Raw genomic sequence first — 20,393 nt, forward strand, 5'->3', positions numbered from 1 at the left:
CACACACACAAACACACATACATAGAAATATATATATGTATGTATATATATATATATATATATATATCAGTGGCGGCCGGTGCATTTTCTGGTAGCGCCTTCAACGTATCAATCCAACCCTCAAAAACTATTTTATGGCTATGAAACCTCTACTGCAGCTACAGCTGCGACACATAAAAAATAATCAAAAAATTAATGCACAAAAATTGGGTAAAATCCACTTCCTAGCAGCATTTCATGATTAAATACAAATACTGGAGCTTTTCAGACATTAAAACCAGGCCAGGGGGTGATTTTCCCGGGAAAAGACAGCGATGAACGTCAATGGCGTACGGGCAAACATTGCCCGAAAATGGGGTAAAATCCAGCCAAAAACAGCATTTATTGATTAAATACAAATACTGGAGCTTTTTAGACATCAGAACCGGGCCCGGAGTATCATTTCCCCGGTAAAAAGACAGCGATGAACGTCGATACGTCCATACGTGAAATGACAAAAAATGCACTAAAATTAGGTAAAATCCACTTCCTAGCATCATTTATTGATTGAATACAAATACTGGAGCTTTTGAGACATTACAACCAGGCCAGGGGGGTGATTTTTCCCGGGAAAAGACAGCGATGGACGTCAATGGTGAAACGCCAAAAATTAAACTGGGGTAAAATCCACTTCCTAGCAGCATTTTGTGATTAAATACAAACACTGGAGCTTAAATACAAACACTGGAGCTTTTCAGATATCAGAACTTGGCCCACAATTGAAATATTATTTAGGAATATAGCCATATTTGTAATTTTACTCACCAAAAATCCTTTTTACACAATATCCATCCTCCTTTCTTTCTACCTTCTTTCCTATCGCCATCGAAGCTAATGATGAAAGTCGAGCCTGTCCTGTCATATTTCCGGCATAGTCCGTTTTGAAAATAGCATTAAATCAACACAACAATATACTATTTGCTTGTGGAGCTAAGTTAGCGCGCTGAAAGTGCCCCACACACCATTTTCCCGGCTGTAACAGGCTTGCTAGCTTCGGAGTTGACCACCCTTTCTTAATGATGTCCATTTTTTTCCTAAAAAAATCCGTCTGGAAAATAGCTTTGTGAGCAAAAAGAATCTATTTGTTTTTGCTTCTGTCGGCCATAGTGGGTGGAGTTTGCGATCTCGGCTGCCTCGGTACTGCTTTGGCCCGCCTACTAGTCAATCATAGTTTGTGAAAGCAATGACATGCCCCAGCCAGCAAAATGCTAACGCCTATGAAAAATCATTGTGGGGTTGCCAACTTGAAATCTGATTGGTTAAAAGCAACAGTCTAGTTTAATGCAGCAGAGCCCGCAAGAACTGATTGTGAAGGCTTTGAGGCAGATCTGATCTGGCAACAAATAATGGTTGAAATGTGATTGGTTAAATGCTTCAATATGAAAACACACATCTGGAAGCAGTGCAACCAGGGGGAAAAGCAATGAAAGGAAGCTAACAGACCATTTGGAATAATAAGTACGTATTGATGGACAAAATATATGATTCAGATATTTCTTAGGCCAGCAGAGAAGGCCTTGATATATATATATATATATATATATATATATATATATATATATATATATATATATATATACACACATATATACACAGTGGTACCTCGAGATACGAGCTTAATCCGTTCCGGAACTGAGCTCGTATGACGAGATTCTCGTAACTCGAGCGGACGTTTTCCATTGAAATGAATGGAAAACAAATTAATTCGTTCCAGCCCTCTGAAAAAACACCAAAAACAGGATATTGGATTGGAAAAAATGTTTTATTTCTTCTAATTCGCCATCTATTAACAAAGTAACACATAACTAGTGGTTTAATAGTAATAAAATGTGTTTAATCTAACTAAAATTGGGCAGATTTCGCCGACGGGAGACAGAGACGTTTGGGGGTGTGGGCGGGGGGTTCCTTTTTTTTTCCACGACAACGCACTCGTAAACGAAACAAACAAATTTAAATTAACTTGGATTAACATATACAGACACTCAAACATACGTTTAATGTAACTTTACACAAAACTGAATTCTAATTTTGTTGTAATCTTTTGTTACCTTCGTTTTTCGGGTTGGCGGTTTGCCACGCCTCCGCCCTCACGTTCGCTATCGGTGGACTGTTTGCTGTTGTATTGCCTTCAAAATATTCCCAAAATGATGCACACAAATGTCCTCACAATAGGATAACGCACGACCACTTGCCAACGAGAAATAGTCTTTAAGGAACGATCGCGGGACCTTTCCTAAGAAAGAATAACAGGAAATGACATAGCTGAGCTTCCCACGTAGTGATTGTGGGTAATGAAGTTTTATTCTGAGAAAGGTTGCCATTGCCTATGGGTGATGTGTGCAGGAGTATACTTCATTACCCAGAAAGCCCTCTTTTTGCATGCGCGTTGTGCGTTTCCTGGTCGTATGAGAAACTCGTCGGAATTAATTAGTTCCGTGCTCGTAAATATTGTTATACACGAAAGATATGCAAAAAAGACCTGGCTTGGTCGCATCACGAAATTTTGACCGCATAACGGGCGAATTATTTGATCGAAATTTCCCCCGTAAGACGAGCATTTTGTATGACGAGCGGTCGTATGACGAGGTACCACTGTATATATATATATATATATATATATATATATATAAACACCAGTGGCGGGCCGCCCGGGCCTTCAAGGCCTTCTCTGCTGACCTAAGAAATATCTGAATCATATATTATATTTTGTCCATCAATACTTATTAAATAATTCCAAATTGTCTGTTATCTTCCTTTCATTGCTTTCCCCCCTGGTTGCACTGCTTCCAAATGTGTGTTTTTATATTGAAGCATTTAAATCACACACAGCCATTATTTGTTGCCAGGGTCAGAAATCTGCCTCAAGGCCTTCACAATCAGTTCTGCAGGCTCTGCTGCATTGAACAAGCGTCGATAAGACTGTTGTTTTAAGATTTCAAGTTGGCAACACCACGATGCCTTGTCGCAGGCGTAGGGATACGTCATCGCTTTCACCAACTTTGATTGGCTAGTCATTAGCCAGAACTACCAAACAGTATCTGGAGCTAGCTGCACAAGCAAATATATTGTTGTGTTGATTTAAAGCCATTTTCAAGACGGACTATGCCAGAACATTTAATTGTAAATAGTGTTGCCCACGTGTATGTTGTGAAGGACAAAAAAGGGAGTTTCAAACAAATGGAATTATTGAATGATTCTAAACATTTTTAATTAAAACTTTAAAAATTAATTAAAACAATGTGTAATTGGGGTAAATTAAATAGAAGATAGAATTGAAAAAAGAAAACAAAAGACATCCAATTCATTCATTCAATCACTTCTAGCACCTCTCAAATACTTTTTAATTGCCTTGAAACTTCTTCACTTCTTTACATCAGCATGTGTTGCAAAATACACATTTGAATTGTCATGGTTATGTCCTATATCCATTTTCCTCCTTAACGCCAAGGTTTGAACATGTAATTCAACCTTGCCAAAATGCATTTGGTCTTTACCAATATTACAGATGTAGAACAAACTAACAGTCAGTAAAATCCTTGGCTATTGATAGAAAATTTCACATATACCATTTGAAGAGATTATAATTGAATTTAAAATTGAATGTTTTGTCACGTAGAACATGAGATGAGGTCATAGATTGAATCATTTCCATATAAAAGAGCAAATGGACATTCATTTCTATGAACGCAGAGGTAAACAAAACCAAGTTAGAGAGCTCAAAAGGTAGAACCCAACACAGTGAATCCTTTCCTTTCTGTACATATTCACACATTGTTGCTGAAGTGAGAGTGAACATCGATAACAAAACAAGGCTTCTCATAATCATCTACAAATCTGCTGTACACACAACATACAGTTGACACTAATGAGTATTCCACTGTTTGTCATCTAGATTATCTAATTGCAGGGTAAAAAGAAAGAAAATATATACATTAGTATGCAAGTTTTAAAAATAAACTGAACTTGACAGCCTTAAAAATGTGCAGGCTAATACAATTTCTATACAGTGGTACATTTTAGGTAGGTGTGTATATTAGCTTCTCTATTTCACATATATACATAACCATCATTTTGAGGTGTTACAAAAATGCATGCCTTAGGACAAGAACAGTATAGAAAATAATTCTAAAAATATATTAAATAATTTACTTAAAAGCTATTTTTCTGGATACAGTGCACAAGAATGAAGGGGATCTGTGCAGACGTCAGAATTGTTTTACCATTATAAAACAAAAAAAAACAATATGCTACTTATTTCCTGTCTATGCACTTTACATAAAGACAACCCATTATTCAAGCACTAGTTGATAGTATATGCTGATATATTCATGCACGCCAATTACAATGTTCAGAGAATAAGAACTTGATGACAAGTCTCCATTTATCAATCTTAAGAACAAGAATATAAGATAAGTTTCAAAATAGGCAATTTATAAGGGAAGACTGAATCTCGCCTGCCTCACTTGGCCAGTTCTTCAGCAAGAATGTCTCAGCAAAAATGATAACTTCATCGTAGGTTATTGGCCTTTGAGAATAGTGAAGTTGAAAATTGGGAATTCAAATTCAGAAAGGTCTCCCTCCCTGTTGTCCTGTTATACAGGACTAATAAACATACAAAACAACGAAAGACGTTTGATCGACGGACAGTTCGTCGAACGGACGTTTGGTCGAACAGACGTTTGGTCGACGGATTTGCCGTCAGACATTTCGTCGTCGCCGGGTTCGCTCGCTCTCAAAATATATAATCATGAGAGAGAGAAATAGAGAGAGAGACAGAGAGAGAGAGAAAGAGTGAGAGAGAGAGAGAAATAGAGACAGAGTTTACTGTTGAAAGCGATCAACCAGGTAATCTTTCGCTCTCAAAATTATAATCATGAGAGAGAGTGAGTTTGTAATTGCATTGACAATTCATGTTGACTGAGGTGCAGATGCTATTTCTGTTATTAGAGCTCCATCAAGTGGATATATAACGCAGCAGTCAACATGAATCGGACATCTACCGCCGTCAATGGCATCTTATTGATAATGTGTTTAATTTGGGACAATAATAGTATAAAAGAGGCAAGTTTGTCTATACCAGGGGTGAGCAAACTTTTTGAATGGCATCTTATTGATAGTGTTTAATTTGGGACAATAATAGTATAAAAGAGGCAAGTTTGTCTATGCCAGGGGTGGGCAAACTTTTTGACTTGCGGGCCAGAATGGATACTAAATTTTGACAGCATTTGGACACGCAATGTAATTTATCAAACCTGGGGATTGAAATATAAGAAAAAAGACATAACTGAAGGTAAAAATTTATTTTCAAATGTACTTTCAACATTAAGAACATATTATTCAACGAAAGAAAGCAGTCTTTAAATTGAGAGTGATGAGCTGTATTGCAGGGGAAAGGGAAATGAATGAGGTCATTGATTTTTACTATAATTTGGACAACGTCGGCGGGCCGGATTAATAAGCCTAACGGGCCGTATATGGCCCGCGGGCCGTAGTTTGAAAAACATGTACACACACTCCAATACGAGCGACTCCGGGGGCGGGGCGAGCGAGCGAATCCGGCGACGAATAACATGTACACACACGCCAATAACACGCAACTTATTGATAACTTTGATATTAGATATTAAGATATTAATGCTCTTACATTGTCAATGCAATTACAAACTCTCACTCTCATGATTATAATTTTGAGAGCAAGTGAACCCAGCGACGACGAAACGTCCGTTCGACGAAATGTCCGGCAGCGAATCCGTCGACCAAACGTCCGTTCGACGAACTGTCCGTCGACCAAACATCTGTCGACGAAACGTCCGGTCACGAGTTCTACGTGACTGATTTTTCTTAATAAAGGGACCTAATGAATTTGTTCAAAAGAAAATCTGCTACATCACTTTTTGTCTTTGACTTCAAGGGAAGAAGATTTTGTGAGCATTTCAGTTCTATCCCACTGGCCTTCGCTTGTGTTGGTTACAAATCAACAAATTTTCATTATTTCGTCATATTTACAAAAGGACTGGTTGCAATGAGACGGACTGGTAAGCAGTGAATTTTGGAATGGTGATTAAAAACCACCCAGAACATGATTACACGGGGAATGCTTTCGTTGAGGAACATTTTGAAAAACTGTTAGAGAAATTCTCAACACCTCGTAAGAATTCTGTTATGTTAGAATCCAAACTGACAATATTTTTCCTACCCGTTAATTTAAAAACCCACAAAATAGAGAAATAATAGAATTTTAGGAATGAAAATGTCACATTAAACCAGGGGTGTCTAAACCTTTTATCCAAAGGAAAGATTCTGGAGAAAAATCCTTCCATTTTCATCTGTTGAACAGAGGAGTGGAATAGAATTAAAAAAAAGATCAGGTTTTAATACGTATATATTTTTAAGTCTTAAGGCATTGGCTGCCATTGTCCAATTCATATTGACTGGGAGGCAAGGCAGCAATTGTTCAATCGCTGCCAGCCCCCGGATCAAATTGGACTGGATGTCTATCGCCGTCAATGGCATTAAAAATGATCACTCAATGTCAGCCCTCCCAGTCGAAATCAATATAATATTTATAACGAAGAATGTCAGTGAATGAAATAAGGGATGCAAGAAAAAAAAAATTCAAGAGGTATAAGAATATTGAGAAAAAAACACGAACCATACATAATATAAATTATATATATTTACACGACTGAAACAAACTGTGCATAACAGACAAGCATGATAGCTCAGTTTGTAACAATACATTTTATACAGTGCCTTGTGAAAATATCTCTGTCCACAGATTCTCGATTGGATTCAGCTCTGGGCTTTGACTTGGCCATTCTAACATCTGGACACGTTTATGTGTGAGGCATTCCATTGTAGATTTGGCTTCATGTTTTGGATCATTGTCCTGTTAGAAGATAACCCTCCATCCCAGTCTCAGGTCTTTTGCAGACTCCCAACAGGTTTTCTTCTAGAATGGTCCTGTATTTGGCTCTATTCATCTTTCCATCAATTTTAACCATGTTCCCTGTCCTCGCTAAAGAAAAGCAGGCCCAAACCACGAGTCTGCCATGTTTGACACTGGAGGTGGTGTGTTCAGTGTGTATCTTTTACACCAAAAATATCATTTTCTATTGTGGCCAAAAAGTTCGATTTTTGGTTTCATCCGAAACGAGCATCTTCTTCCATGTTTGGTGTGTCTCCCAAGTGGCTTGTGGCAAAATTTATACGGATATCTTTGAGAAATGAAATGGGTGTATTCCTGTCACTCTTACATAAAGGCCAGATTTGTGCCGAGTACGAGTGATTGTTGTCCTATTGACATACTCTCCCAACCTCAGCAGATCTCTGAAGTTGATCCAGAGTGATCATGGGCCTCTAGGCTGCATCTCTGATCAGTCTTCTACTTGATCGAGGTGAAAGTTTAGAGTGACGGCTGGGTCTTGTTTCATTTGCCGTGGTCTTATACTCCTCCTTCCATTTCAATATGATTGCATACACAGTGCCCCTCGAGATGTTTAAAGCTTGGGAAATGTTTTTATATCCAAATCCGGCTTTAAACTTCTCCACAACAGTATTTCGAGCCCACCCGGTGTGTTTCTTGGTCTTCATGATGCTCTCTGCACTTTAAACAGAATCCTGACACTATCACAGAGCAGGTGCATTTATACGGAGACATGATTGCACATAGGTTGATTCTATTTATCATCATTAGTCAACATTGGATCATTCAGAGATTCTCATTGAACATCTGGAGTGATTTTGCTCATTGGAGGTCAAGAGGCCGAATAATATTCCAAGCCCCACTTTTCAGTTTTTTATTTTTAAATAAAAGTATAAAATATCTAATAAATTTTGTTCCACTTTACGGGTATCCCACTTGTTGATTCTTGACAAAAAGTGTAAATTTTATGTATTTATGTTTGAAGCCTGAAATGTGGGGAAAGGTTGAAAAGTTTTAGGGGAGTCGAATACTTTCACAAGGCACTGTTTATAGCGAAGTTTATTTATGTTAAACAAAATAATGACATCTTACACTTTTTTTTTTTTAAATTACTCTGGGCCAATAAAAACTAGGCATCAGTTGCCCCACAGAGGTTGGACACCCCTGCTTTAAAAATAAATACAAGAATTTGCATGTTCTGGCTTTTTTGTAAATGCCAAATGTTCTGCAATTGGCCTCTTTACTTAGACAGGTCACAAAGTATGATTAATTAAGCATACCAGCATGCTGGTATCATGAGCAATTTAAAAGAAAATTATATTTGTATGTGGCTTTCACAATTTTTTGCATACATCTTTTCAATTGCATGTGAAACAGCATATATACTGTGTACTTTAAGTGTAAAAGGTCAAACATATTAAAATGAATAACATTTCTAAAATCTACCTCACATTTGAAATGTGATAATTCAGAATATTTTCTCTGAAAACAGATACAAATACTGTGTTTGATGGGCAGAGTGGAAGACTTAAACCCCCCAAAATAGTCACATTTGTCAAAACAATTTGTTCATTTCAACAATGCTTCATTTAAAATTGGCCTAAAATCCAACAGCACGCCCATTTTCCACATTTTAGCGAGAGTGTCTTAAATTATTTGGTAAATAATAGTGAATACCTGAAAAAATGTATATAGGAATAACAGGAAGTAAGAAACCCTTATTCCAACTGTCAGGATATTCATTATTGCATCTAAATCAGGGGTGTCAAACCGGTCCTCAAAGGGCCGCAGTGGGTGCAGGTTTTCATTCCAACTCAACAAGAGGATACCTTTTGCAAGTGTAATCAGTTAATTAAAGTCAGGTGCTACTTATTTTAGAAGACACCTGATTGGTTAAAATGTCGGCACTGGATTGGTTGGAACAAAGACCAGGACCCACTGCGGCCCTCGGCGGAATTGGTTTGACACCCCTGATCTAAATCATTGTCCTATAAAAATGAAGAACAAATACATTCATTTAAATGTTATGGTGCAGCTATAATCGATTGTCTCAAATAAGTTGCATTTCATGCCAATTTGTTAAATCAACAGAGTCGAAGGAAAGACAGCTATACTTTAAAACACTTGTCATGGGGGAAAAGCCATACTCACAGCTAATGAAAAGCACATTTTTCAAATACAATTCATTTTTAAAATATTTACAGTACATAAAAACAGATGTACTTCACTATGGACCAGAGTGATGTTAAATGTTATCCTTGAGGATGATACATTGAGCCTAAAGAGCTTTTGCAACCTTCTAGTTCACCCGCATAAAGTTAGTGGATTTTTTCCCCTCCTTATTTTTAATATGTGACCTGCCGAACTTTGGGTTTAAATGATCTATCCAGTGAAAAGCTACCCAGATTAAAAAAGACATTGCGATGCTTTTATGATTCCATTTGAGCATCTTCACAGTTGGCAAAGATGACCACACTCACTACAGCAGCTATTCCCAGACAAGTGGAGAAGGAGGCATTTCAGATGGCTGAGCCACTGTGGAACTGAGAGAGCAGGTGAGACATGGGTGAAGTTAATATTAGAAATGTGTATAAGACATACTGCATCTTTGCTTAGGTCGCAGGCCTTTGATTCCACAAATATCACAAGAAACCATTTGGACAGACTTAACCAATGGCCAAGATTTAGACTCGATATCAGCAAACACTCAAATAAAAAGTTTGTATAGATTAAATTTGAAATTATAACAATGCTGCAAGTAAATGTTGTTGGAAGCAAATATTCTAGTGTAGCCCACCTGATAAAGCTCTTGAATGCAGCTGACAGAGGGTTAATGCAGAGTGGTACCCGACTCCCTTTTTGCTGCTCCAAAATGAACTGATGGATGATCTCTGTGGAGAAAAGAGATACAAAGTGATTGAGAAACTGTACCGCTCCCTCTTTGTCAAAGTTGGTGAAACCAGTAGTCAAGATCCTGAAATCTGAAACGTCATATACTTCCCTCATTTTTCACGGATAATGTTGACCAGATATAGCCGCGATAATCGAAAAACCGCGAAGTAGGATCACCCCTAATACTACATAGCATACTACATGTTTTTGCCCCTTTGCGAAAATACAAGTACACAAGTCCAATTATCAAGAAGTGTATTAATTAAATTTCACAGTTACAGGCATATAAAAAGACTATATAATGTATTAATATCTAAACAATCTATAAATTAAAAAAATGTGAACCCTAAGTACGGTAACACAGTGAAAATAGTTCCTCCCCGCTTGATTTAAATAATTTAAAAAGATGTTTTTAGAGCTTTAGTCCAAGTCCTCTGTCAGATTCGAGAGGCATTTTTCTTGTACAAATATTGCTGTTGTTTTGACACTGTCAAGACGATTGCCAAATTCAATGGGTCCATCAATCTTGGCATCAGTCTCCTTCCAAGGGGCTCCATGCAGTGTGTTGAACCCCTCTCGTTATGTAAATCCATCGTAAGGCTGGTTCATTTTTTTTAAGAGTCGAAGTCGGAGGCGGGGTGTCTTAGTCCACACGAGAATTTGCATTTCTGCTCCTCGGAAGATCCGAGCTTTGGGCGGTGAACAAAGGCATGTGCGAGCAGCTGGCCAAGCGAAAGCGGCAGTGCTTCATGGAGAAAAACGGTCATTGCAACATGAGCACGGCAACCTGGTCGGAGAGACCAGCCGCTATATCTCAGACCTCTTCACCTCACGAGAATTTTTATTCCCAGCATACAAATCGCCACAACACGCACATCTGTAGAGGGCAAATGCGTTCACTTCCCATGTCTCACTTTTAACCGCACAGGGGACCCCATTAACAAAATTCCTCCCAGCTGAATTATTTAGAAAAGAACGCAATTTATGCCGCAATGGCATGCTACGCCTTTAGCATATCAAGGAACGTCAATATTTAGGAGGCATTTTCAACGGTGATATTTGGTGCACCCATTCTCTCTATATTGTATATTCTTTCTTCAGCTGAGAGATGAAGCAGTGCCTTGACTTCCACTATTTTTTCTGTCTTCCGGTTGAGAGTTTCAGTGTAGATTTAGATATTTTTATGAACTTTTATAAACCTCAGAAAAAAATCAGCGATGTAGTGAAGCCGCGAAAGCTGAACCCGTGAAGTGAAAAGGATCACAGTACTGTCATCCTTCAACACTTCACGGCTTCAGTCTATCAGAGTATTTTATTTTATATTAAGTATCTAAGGAGCACTGTGACGTCATGACGCAAGCGAATGCGGCCGATACTTTCGTTTATTTCAAAATACGTAGAGAAAAGATAAACAGATAAAACACCAAACTAAATTTATTTTGACGTCTATGAATGAAATTCAAGAAAAAAAATCTTGCATAAAACGTGAAAAAACTCACGTTCCCGTCACTGCTCGCTGGGGGCACAGCCATCTTACCGAGGTCCCGGCAGCCATCTTACCTAGGGCCCTGCTGTCTAAACCTAGTTAAACGTGCTCTGACTGACCAGACGCGAGTAGCCTTGATCTATAATCCTTATAAAGCGTGATTTATGTGTGTGTGAGAGAGTGTGTGTGTGTGTGTGAGAGTATGCTCTCGTATTTATTGTTTATTGGGGCTCAGACATGAGGAGCACACCAACAGAATGAGCTCAGAGGCCTATCCTGATGTTCCTGTTGCTTTTTTTTCGCTTGGCCTAAAACGTGATAAAAGTTAGAAATCTGTGTTTGAAATGTGTGTGAATGTGGCACTTCGCAATACTGCGGCCACACACACCTGTAAGGAGCCGTGTATGCTCTTAGCCAATGAGACACAGCCTGGCATTTCATCTGACTCTCGCGTGACCTCAGGATCTGTAAGTAGCCAATTAGGTTTGAAGGCGAACAAGAAACCCTAATGGCTGGTGATCATTGAAATCTATACCACGGGGAAACACCTGACATCAGACCCTGAACATATAAAGAGACATTTCTGCATCACTCTCAGGCAAGTGTATGACATTTGGTTTGATTTGATCTTTTCTCTTCATATTTTACAACTATTGCTAACACTGTCGCCATTACTCAACATTTTACGTAGCTCGCCAGATGCTAATGTTGGCTTCGTGGCGCTAGCTCTCCAATTTAGCCCCATTTTATCTAACTTACTCAATGTATTATATAGCTTGCCAAATGCTAATGTTAGCTTCATGGCGCGAGCTCTTAATTTTAGCCCCACGTTGTGCGTTTTAATGTTTTCCATCAAAGGGTGGGCTAATAGTCTTAGCATTGTGTCATGTTTATGGACAGGTGAGAGAGTACAAGTATGATACAGTTGGCTGCTAAATTAGTGTTGTTTAGTGGGCCCTACTTGAATAGAAAGGCCATAGTCACTCCCCTGGCTCCCATTGAAAGCAATAGACGTCCAGTCCATTTGAACTGGGATGCAGCTGAAAAAAAATGCACTTTTTCCAGCTACCATTTCCTCCTAATTACCAGGAAAAAAAATGTTGTCTAATCTCATTTATTTTAAGATCCCCCAATCTATGTGAAGTAATTGGAATACCGCCTGAAATGATAAAAGCAACAGAATTGGCCAAATGTGTGTAGTTTGAAATATTTTTTTATATCGTTTACTTCTGAATTATATTTCAATGTTACATGTGCACCAAATGAGAAATGTGTTACTATAATGACACATGAAGGTCAGAAGCCACCGAAACCAGTGGCTTGCAAAAATAGACACTGTGCAACTTGGGACTGTTAGGAGCGAGTATATACAACAGCTTTCTATAATCTTGTTTGTACCTTTACTGGCTGGCTGGATAGACAAAAGCCAAAAGAAAATATTTTACAACTTAAAAAGCTAACAGGAACCCATTCATGCATTCATTTTCTGAACCGCTTTATCCTCACTAGAGAAAAAATTAAAAAAATGATAATTATACTGGTGTACTTGTATTTCTGTACAGGCGCAAAAACGTAAAATAGTAGTTATCATAGGGGTGATCCTACTTCCCGTTTTTTTGATTATCGCGGCCATGTCTGGTCTACATTATCCGCGATATTTGAGGGATTATTGTCATATTGTACTAATAATAGGGGTGATCCTACTTCACGTTTTTTTGATTATCGCGGCCATGTCTGGTCTATATGATCTGCAATATTTGAGGGATTACTGTATATACATTACAGTGGTACCTCGTGATACATGCGCGTGGTACGACAAAATTTCGATCGAATAATTCGCCCGCGATACGATCAAAATTTCGAGATGCGACCAAGCCAGGTGGCCATGACATGAGAGGCTGTTTATCATTGTAGTGCACTGTCTTTTTTTGCCGCATCTCTTTCGTGTATAACAATATCTACGATTTATTCAGACAAGTTTCGACCAGGAAACGCACAACGCACATGCGCGGGCAAAAAGAGGGCTTTCTGGGTAATGTAGTATCGAGTGCGGTCGTTTGGTCGCCGGTCTTTTGGTCGCCGGACTTTTGGTCGCGGTCTTTTGGTCGCCCGGACCCAAACAACGGGCGACCAAAAGACCGGCGACAAAACAAGGTAAAACAACACGATCTACGCATCAATAAAAGCCAACAATGGCCCTGAGCAGTTTCACTGAGCGGACGTGTGAGTGTATAAGAGTTTGTATGTACATGAGTTGTCCCCTTAGGAAGGGACGTCAGTCAGGGTCTTAACAAGTTCTCCAACAAAACACAATAAAAGTACGGGGAATTTGGAGCTTTTCTTTAGCCTAATAATTAATAGGGCATTAAGTATGACTAAATAATAATTCGCAGTTTGTATTTAGGGAATTTGAGCAACGATTTAAATAGTAATTATCAATAACCTTCCGGGGGACCAAAACACCGACGACCAAAAGACCGGCGACCGAGTACCATGAAGTATACTCGTGCACACAACGCCAATAGGCAATGGCACTCTTTCTCAGAATAAAACTTCATTACCCACAATCAATACGTGGGTAAGCTCAGCTGTTGCATTTCCTGTTATTATTATCTAATACGAGGAGTATTATATTACTTCTCGTTCGCTGCTCATAAGAACATCAGGGGCACTAGCTCGCAACTCCACGCAACAGCATCCCTGGTCGCAACTCTCTCATAGGCGCCGTCCAAAGCGGTTGCGACCACAGATGCTACAAAAAGGGAGCCGCGAGCCAGCGCCCCCGATGCTCCCATGAGCAGCGGAGCGATCGCTGATAAACGACTGCTTCTCGTTGGCAAATGGTCGTGCGTTATCCGATTGTGAGGACATTTGTGTGCATCATTTTCGGAATATTTTGAAAGCAATACAACAGCAAACTGTCCATCGATAGCGAACGTGAGGGTGGAGGTGTGGCAAACAACTAACCCGTCCAGAACGAAGGTAAAAAAAAAAAGATTAAAACAAAATTAGAATTCAGTTTTGTGTAAAGTTACATTAAACGTATGTTTGAGTGTGTCTGTATATATTAATCCAAGTTAATTTAAATTTGTTTGTTACGTTTATGAGTGCGCTGTCATGGAAAAAAATCCGGCAACCACCAGTCGAAGGCGGGCTTTTATGTCTTGGACTTTCCAGAGACTCCCATTGTTCTGGGTCTACCTTGGCTGAGCGAACACAATCCGGTGATCGACAGGTCTCCACCCAGGTGACAGTCTGGAGTCCAGCCACACTAGGCGTCGCCAATCAGCCCATGTGCCCACAAGGTCATCTACCAGGCAAGACCCCGAAGACCTAGCCACGGTGCCGGACTGTTATCACAACCTTGCACAGGTTTTTAGCCAGGACCGTGCTAGGGCCCTTCCACCGCATCGCCCTTATGATTGTGCCATTAACCTTTTGCCTGGTGCCACTCTTCCTAGGGGCCGGCTGATACAACACTTCCAGGCCCGAGCGGGAGGCACTGGAGGACTGCATCTCTGACGCACTAGAGGCAGGTCTCATCCGCCTATCCTCCTCCCCAGTCGGGGCTGGATTCTTCTTTGTGGAAAAGAAGGACGGCTCACTGCGCCTCTGCATCAACTACCGAGGCCTGAACAAAATCACCGTCAAGAGCAGGTACCCCTTGCCTCTCATCGACTCGGCTTTTACCCCACTTCATAGTGCCTGCATTTTTACGAAGTTGGACCTCCGCAATGCCTACCATCTTATCCGCTTCGGGAGGGGGACAAATGGAAGACGGCTATAACCACAATGCACCGGCGGTGTTCCAGTCCCTCATAAATGATGTCCTTCGAGATATGTTGGACCACTTTGTATTCATGTATCTGGACGACATCTTAATTTTTTCACGCAGTCTCACGGAACACAAACTGCATGTGCGCCAGGTGTTGCAACGCCTTCTGGAGAACCGCCTTTACGTTAAGGCCGAAAAAGGCACATTTCATGTCCCGCAGACCACCTTTCTTGGGTATGTTGTGGTCGACTGGGAGGTGCGGATTGACCCTACGAAGATGGCATCTGTTGCCCAGTGGCGAAGGCCTAAGGGAAGGAAGGAGTCAGAGCACTAAAGGGGATTCTCAAATTTCTATAGGCGTTTTATCAGGGACTATAGCCGCATTGCCGCCCCCTCACAGCACGCACGTCCACAAAACTCCCGTTCCATTGGTTGGACGCAGCGGAAGAATCTTTAGTTGACTCCAAGTCCCGTTTTACCTCTGCTCCCCTCCTTGCCCACCCGGACCCAAAATTACAGTATATTGTGGAGGTCGATGCCTCGTTAGTAGGGGTCGGTGCTGTCATCTCTCAGCGCAAACTGGAGGATGGAAAGGTGCATCCCTGCACCTTATTTTCCCATAGGCTGACTCCAGCAGAACGCAACTACGGCATTGGGGACCGGGAATTGCTCGCAGTGAAGCTGGCCTTAGAGCAGGGGTGGCCAAGTCCAGTCCCCGAGAGCCCCTATCCAGTCTGATTTCCATATCTCCTTCCTCTACCACACCTGAAACAAATGATCAACTCATCAGCAAGCTGTCCAGAAGCTTGATACCGATCCAGATTATTTGATTCAGGTGTGTTGGTGGAGGGAGATATGGAAAGCATACCGGATGGGGGCTCTTGAAGACCGGACTGGTCCGCCCGCCCCTGCCTTAGAGGAATGGCGGCACCACCTGGAAGGGACAAGTCAGCCTTTGATGGTGTTGATCGACCACAAGAACATAAAATATATCAAGTCAGCCTGGAGGCTGAACCCTCGCCAAGCCAGGTGGACCATGTTCTTTTAAAGATTTAATTTTACTGTGTCTTATGTCCTGGGTTCTAGGAACGGGAAAACCAATGAATTATCCCGTGTTTTCCAACCCACAGACTCTGAGGAGGAAACCCTGACCATTCATTCTACCTCCCTCCTGTGTAGTGGCAAGTATGAGGACTGGCCTGGAGGCCGAGGTCCGAGTGCCCAAGATTCTGAGCTGGATCGAAGACAAGCTACGCAGAAAAACATTTTTGTTCCGACTTCAGTTCATTCCAGGGTGTTTGAACAGGCCCACACCTCCCGCCTAACTTGCCACCCAGGAGTTGCTCGCACACTGGCGGTGTTACACCAACGCTCACTGGCAGTGTTACGCCAATGCTTTTGGTGGCCAACAATAAGGGAGGATTTGCGATCCTTCGTGTCTGTCTGCTACGTGTGTGCCCACAGCTAATCCTCCACCAACCTAAGTTCCGGTCTACTCCATCCACTCCCGATTCCTAATCGTCCCTGGTCTCACGTTGCGATCAACTTCGTCAAAGGTCTTCCTAAATCCCGGGGTAACACAATCATTCTGACCATAGTTGACCGGTTTTCCAAGGCCGCACACTTCATCGCCCTCCACAAACTACCCTAGGCCCAGGAGACGGCCGACCTACTCGTACAGCAAGTGTTCCGTCTGCATGGAATTCCTGCCGACATCGTCTCTGACCGGGGTCCCCAATTATCCTCTCACGTCTGGTCTGCTTACTGTTCAGCTCTTAACAAAACAGTGAGCCTCTCCTCTGGTTATCATCCTCAGACTAATGGTCAGTGTGAACGCACCAACCAGCAGTTGGAGGCAACACTTTGCTGCACCACCCATGCCAACCCTACCACCTGGAGTGACCAGCTGCCCTGGTTGAATACGCTCACAACTCTCACCCTAATTCCTCTTCCAACGTGTTCCAACCTGTTTGAGTGTTCCCTCGGTTATCAACTTCCTTTATTTCCTTCTCTGGAGGCGGATATTGCTGTGCCATCCATCCAAGCACACCTGGCCAGATGTTCCCGTATCTGGGAACAAGCCCGGACTGCACTACAACATTCTTCCACCCGTGCCCAGAGACAGGCCAATCGCCGTCGTGCCCATGCACCTGCCTACGTCATCGGTCAGAAGGTATGGCTGGCCACACGAGACCTCCCTCTTAGGACCGAGTCCTGGAAGCTGTCCCCCCACTTCATTGGCCCCTACGAAATTAACAGTTGATAAACCCGTGCGCCTCAATTACCCAACGGCCCTCCGCACCCACCCCATCTTTCACATTTCCCAGGTCAAGCCGGTTCCTGAGAAGCGCAGCTGGGTCCCAGCCCGCTGGTTCCCAGCCCGCTGGTTCCCAGGTCTCACCATCATTGTCCAGCAGAACGAGGGAGTCCCCAGGAGGGACACTTTCCAGCACCCTTTCCAAGGAGACCTAAAAGACTAAGTACTCTAAGCTTCTGTTTGGTGCATAAGCACTAACAACAGTCAGGAAAGGTCCCCCCTCCCAAAGTCAGAGGGATGCTACCCTCTCGCCTACCGGGTGAAACCCTATGTACAGGGCACTGAGTCCAGGTGAGATGAGTATGCCCAAAAATGCTTGTTACCTTTCACCATGGTCGATTCCAAAGTGGAAAAGTGTCCAAACCCCCTTCAGAGGAGTGGTATCAGACCCCGAACGGTGCATAAAGGTGAGCCCGACTATATCGGGCCGGGACTTCTCAACCTCACACAATAGCTCAGCCTCCTTCCCAACCAGAGGTGACATTACATGTCCCAATAGCCAGTTTCTGCAGTCGGTGCTCGGACCGCCAAGGACTCCTCCTTTGGCTGCCGCCCAAATATCTGTGCACCCGACCTCTTTGGCCCCTCCCACAGGTGGTGAGCCCATGGGGAGGGGAATCCACGTAACCTCTTTGGGGTGTGCCAAGCCGAACACCATGGGTGCAGTTCCGGTCACCAAGTACTCGCCTTCCTTTCCCACCTCCAGGCCTGGCTCCAGAGAGGGACGCCAGTGACCCGTGTCCAGGCGAGGAAAAACCCAGTTCAATATTTTTGTTCGTCATAAGAGGTCTTTAGAGTCATTCTTTGTCTGGTCCGTCACCTAGGACAAGTTTGCCATAGGAGACCCCACCAGAGGCATAAGAACCCAGACAACATAGCTCCTAGGATCATTGGGGTTCACAGGCCCCACCACCACGATAAGGTGATGACTCATCTAGGGGACTCAATTTGTTAAAGAAAATATATATTTTTTAAAACTGGGTATTACAAAGCATCAATCCACCTCTGAAATTTACTAGACTACCCATAAACTTCAACTGAAGTACTCCTATTACAGTCTGATACTGTACTGATACTGTTTTTATTTTTAAAAAAACTTGTTTTCAGAAAATACTTAAAATAATCTGTGACAAATCCAAACATTTCTGTACTACATAAAAATAAATAAATAGCATCAATATTGCAAAACAGATGATTTAAAGCAGGGTGGTCAGGTGGCTGAGTGGTTAGCGCGTTGGCCTCACGGTGGGCGACCTGGGTTCAAATGTGCAAACCCCACGACCCTAGTGAGGATAAAGCAGTTCAGAAAATGAGATGAGAATTATTTAAGTTATTTATCCACAATCTTCCTAATAGCATTTTTCCCAAAATTTGGCAGTGTTATTTGTATTCTGTGGAAATTTTGTTTTTCTTAGATACTTGAACCAGCACTTTGACCTAAAACCACTTTTTATGTTTACAGTTTGAATTATGTGTGGTGGTGTGCTTGATTCAGTTCCGATCATTGATATGTTCAACAGTGATACTTGATGTCAAAATGTCTGAAATAAAAATTTTCACTGATTTAACTTTTCAGGTTACCGTTTGATTAGTCAGGTTCTACTTTATACTGTGTAATAATTGCATTTTTGTATGATGTTAGGGTTAGGGGGATAATTCTCTTGTGGACAAATCTCTTCCAACTTTAAAACATCTGTCATTGCACAGCACCAATACACAACATCAATTCTTACCCAGCTAAATAGCTCTCTACATCCATGTTAGTACTTCAATTCAATTCAATTTATTGGCGAAAAGCAATGCACAAAGGCTAAGGGCCATGTAAAGAAGATAAAAGAAGTGTGTAGAAAACACGGTGTTGTCACTGGTTCACGGCCAACACGTCATTCAGAGCTTTCTTGAACTGAGCGACCGTCGGCTTCTCGACCACACTCTGCGGAAGCCGGTTCCAAGGTCCGGCGATGCGCACCGAAAAAGCAGCCTTCCGCCGATTTAACCGGAACCTGCGAGGATACACCTTCCATGGATGACCCCTCAGACCTCAATCAGGTGCGGGCGTGAAGAAGAGATCACGGGGCATGTTGTAGTTACCGTGGAGAATGTTGTAGGCCAGTATCAGGTCTCCTCGCAAACGCCTAGCCTCAAGGGTCGGAAGATTGAGTCGCTGGCATCTTTCCTCGTAGGACATTGTGCTGAGGCCGCGGACCATCCTCGTTACAAGTCTCTGGACCCGCTCCAGATGCTGGATGTCCCTGGCGAGGTACGGTGATGCAGCTTGTTCACCATACTCGAGAATGGGCCTCACCAGGGAAACATACAGCGGAAGGAAGATGTCTGCAGTGATGATGGCAAAGGACCGGAACATCAGGAACAGCACTCCGCGAGCTTTGTTGGCTGATTGGATGCATTGGGCAGTTGGTTTGAAAGTGGAATCGACAATGATGCCCAGATCTTTGCACCGTTGAGATCGTTCCAGTTCCAGACGTCCCGGTTCAAAATCGAGAGGTGCATCAGGAAGAGCCCCAATAGCCAAATGACTGCATTTAGTGATGTTGAGCTGCAAGTCCCACAGGTTCGACATCTCCACACGTGATGACGGCACCTACGCAGGTCCTCGAAGTCACTCCGGGGGGCAACGAGCTTCACATCATCAGCAAAGAGGAGAACCCGCTGGGAGATGTGCTCTGGCAGGTCGTTGACAAACACCAAAAACAACAGTGGTCCAAGAGCCTTGGGGGACACCGCTGGGGGCGTTGTGAGTCTCCGAGAGTGTGCCGTTGACTTGAACTTGAAAGGTGCGGCCAGCCAAAAACGCACCAATCCACCTCACGACCGCTGGGTGAATCGTATAAGCTTCCAGCTTGCGGAGTAGCAAGCGATGGTTGACCGAATCGAACGCCTTGGCGAAGTCCAGGAAGACCACCAGGTCAGCAATTTGTCGATCGTCCATTATTTGAGT

General features: G+C 42.3%; 1 protein-coding gene and 1 long non-coding RNA gene across 5 annotated transcripts in view; one reads left to right on the top strand and one right to left on the bottom strand.

Moving 5' to 3' along the window:
- Positions 1 to 2,836: 2,836 nt before the first annotated feature.
- The window catches only part of LOC144083235 (uncharacterized), a 28,093-nt gene continuing 10,536 nt past the window's right edge, over positions 2,837 to 20,393 (top strand). The window contains exon 1 of one of the 2 annotated variants that reach the window (XR_013303501.1): positions 2,837 to 9,519. This is a non-coding gene — a long non-coding RNA (uncharacterized LOC144083235). Of the gene's footprint in view, positions 9,520 to 14,580; positions 15,000 to 20,393 lie in introns of those variants that run through there. The other variant, XR_013303502.1, reaches the window with a different exon arrangement.
- nlk2 (nemo-like kinase, type 2) overlaps positions 3,340 to 20,393 on the bottom strand; it is a 75,598-nt gene continuing 58,544 nt past the window's right edge. For all 3 annotated transcript variants that reach the window (XM_077610849.1, XM_077610847.1, XM_077610846.1), the window contains 2 exons: positions 9,762 to 9,855; positions 3,340 to 9,507 (listed from right to left, as the gene is read on the bottom strand). In XM_077610849.1, the coding sequence (XP_077466975.1) occupies positions 9,453 to 9,507; positions 9,762 to 9,855 (149 nt within the window). In that variant the 3' untranslated portion in view covers positions 3,340 to 9,452. The remainder of the gene's footprint in view (positions 9,508 to 9,761; positions 9,856 to 20,393) is intronic.

The sequence above is a fragment of the Stigmatopora argus genome, chromosome 10 (genome assembly GCF_051989625.1).
Source record: "Stigmatopora argus isolate UIUO_Sarg chromosome 10, RoL_Sarg_1.0, whole genome shotgun sequence".
Taxonomy (NCBI): Eukaryota; Metazoa; Chordata; class Actinopteri; order Syngnathiformes; family Syngnathidae; genus Stigmatopora; species Stigmatopora argus.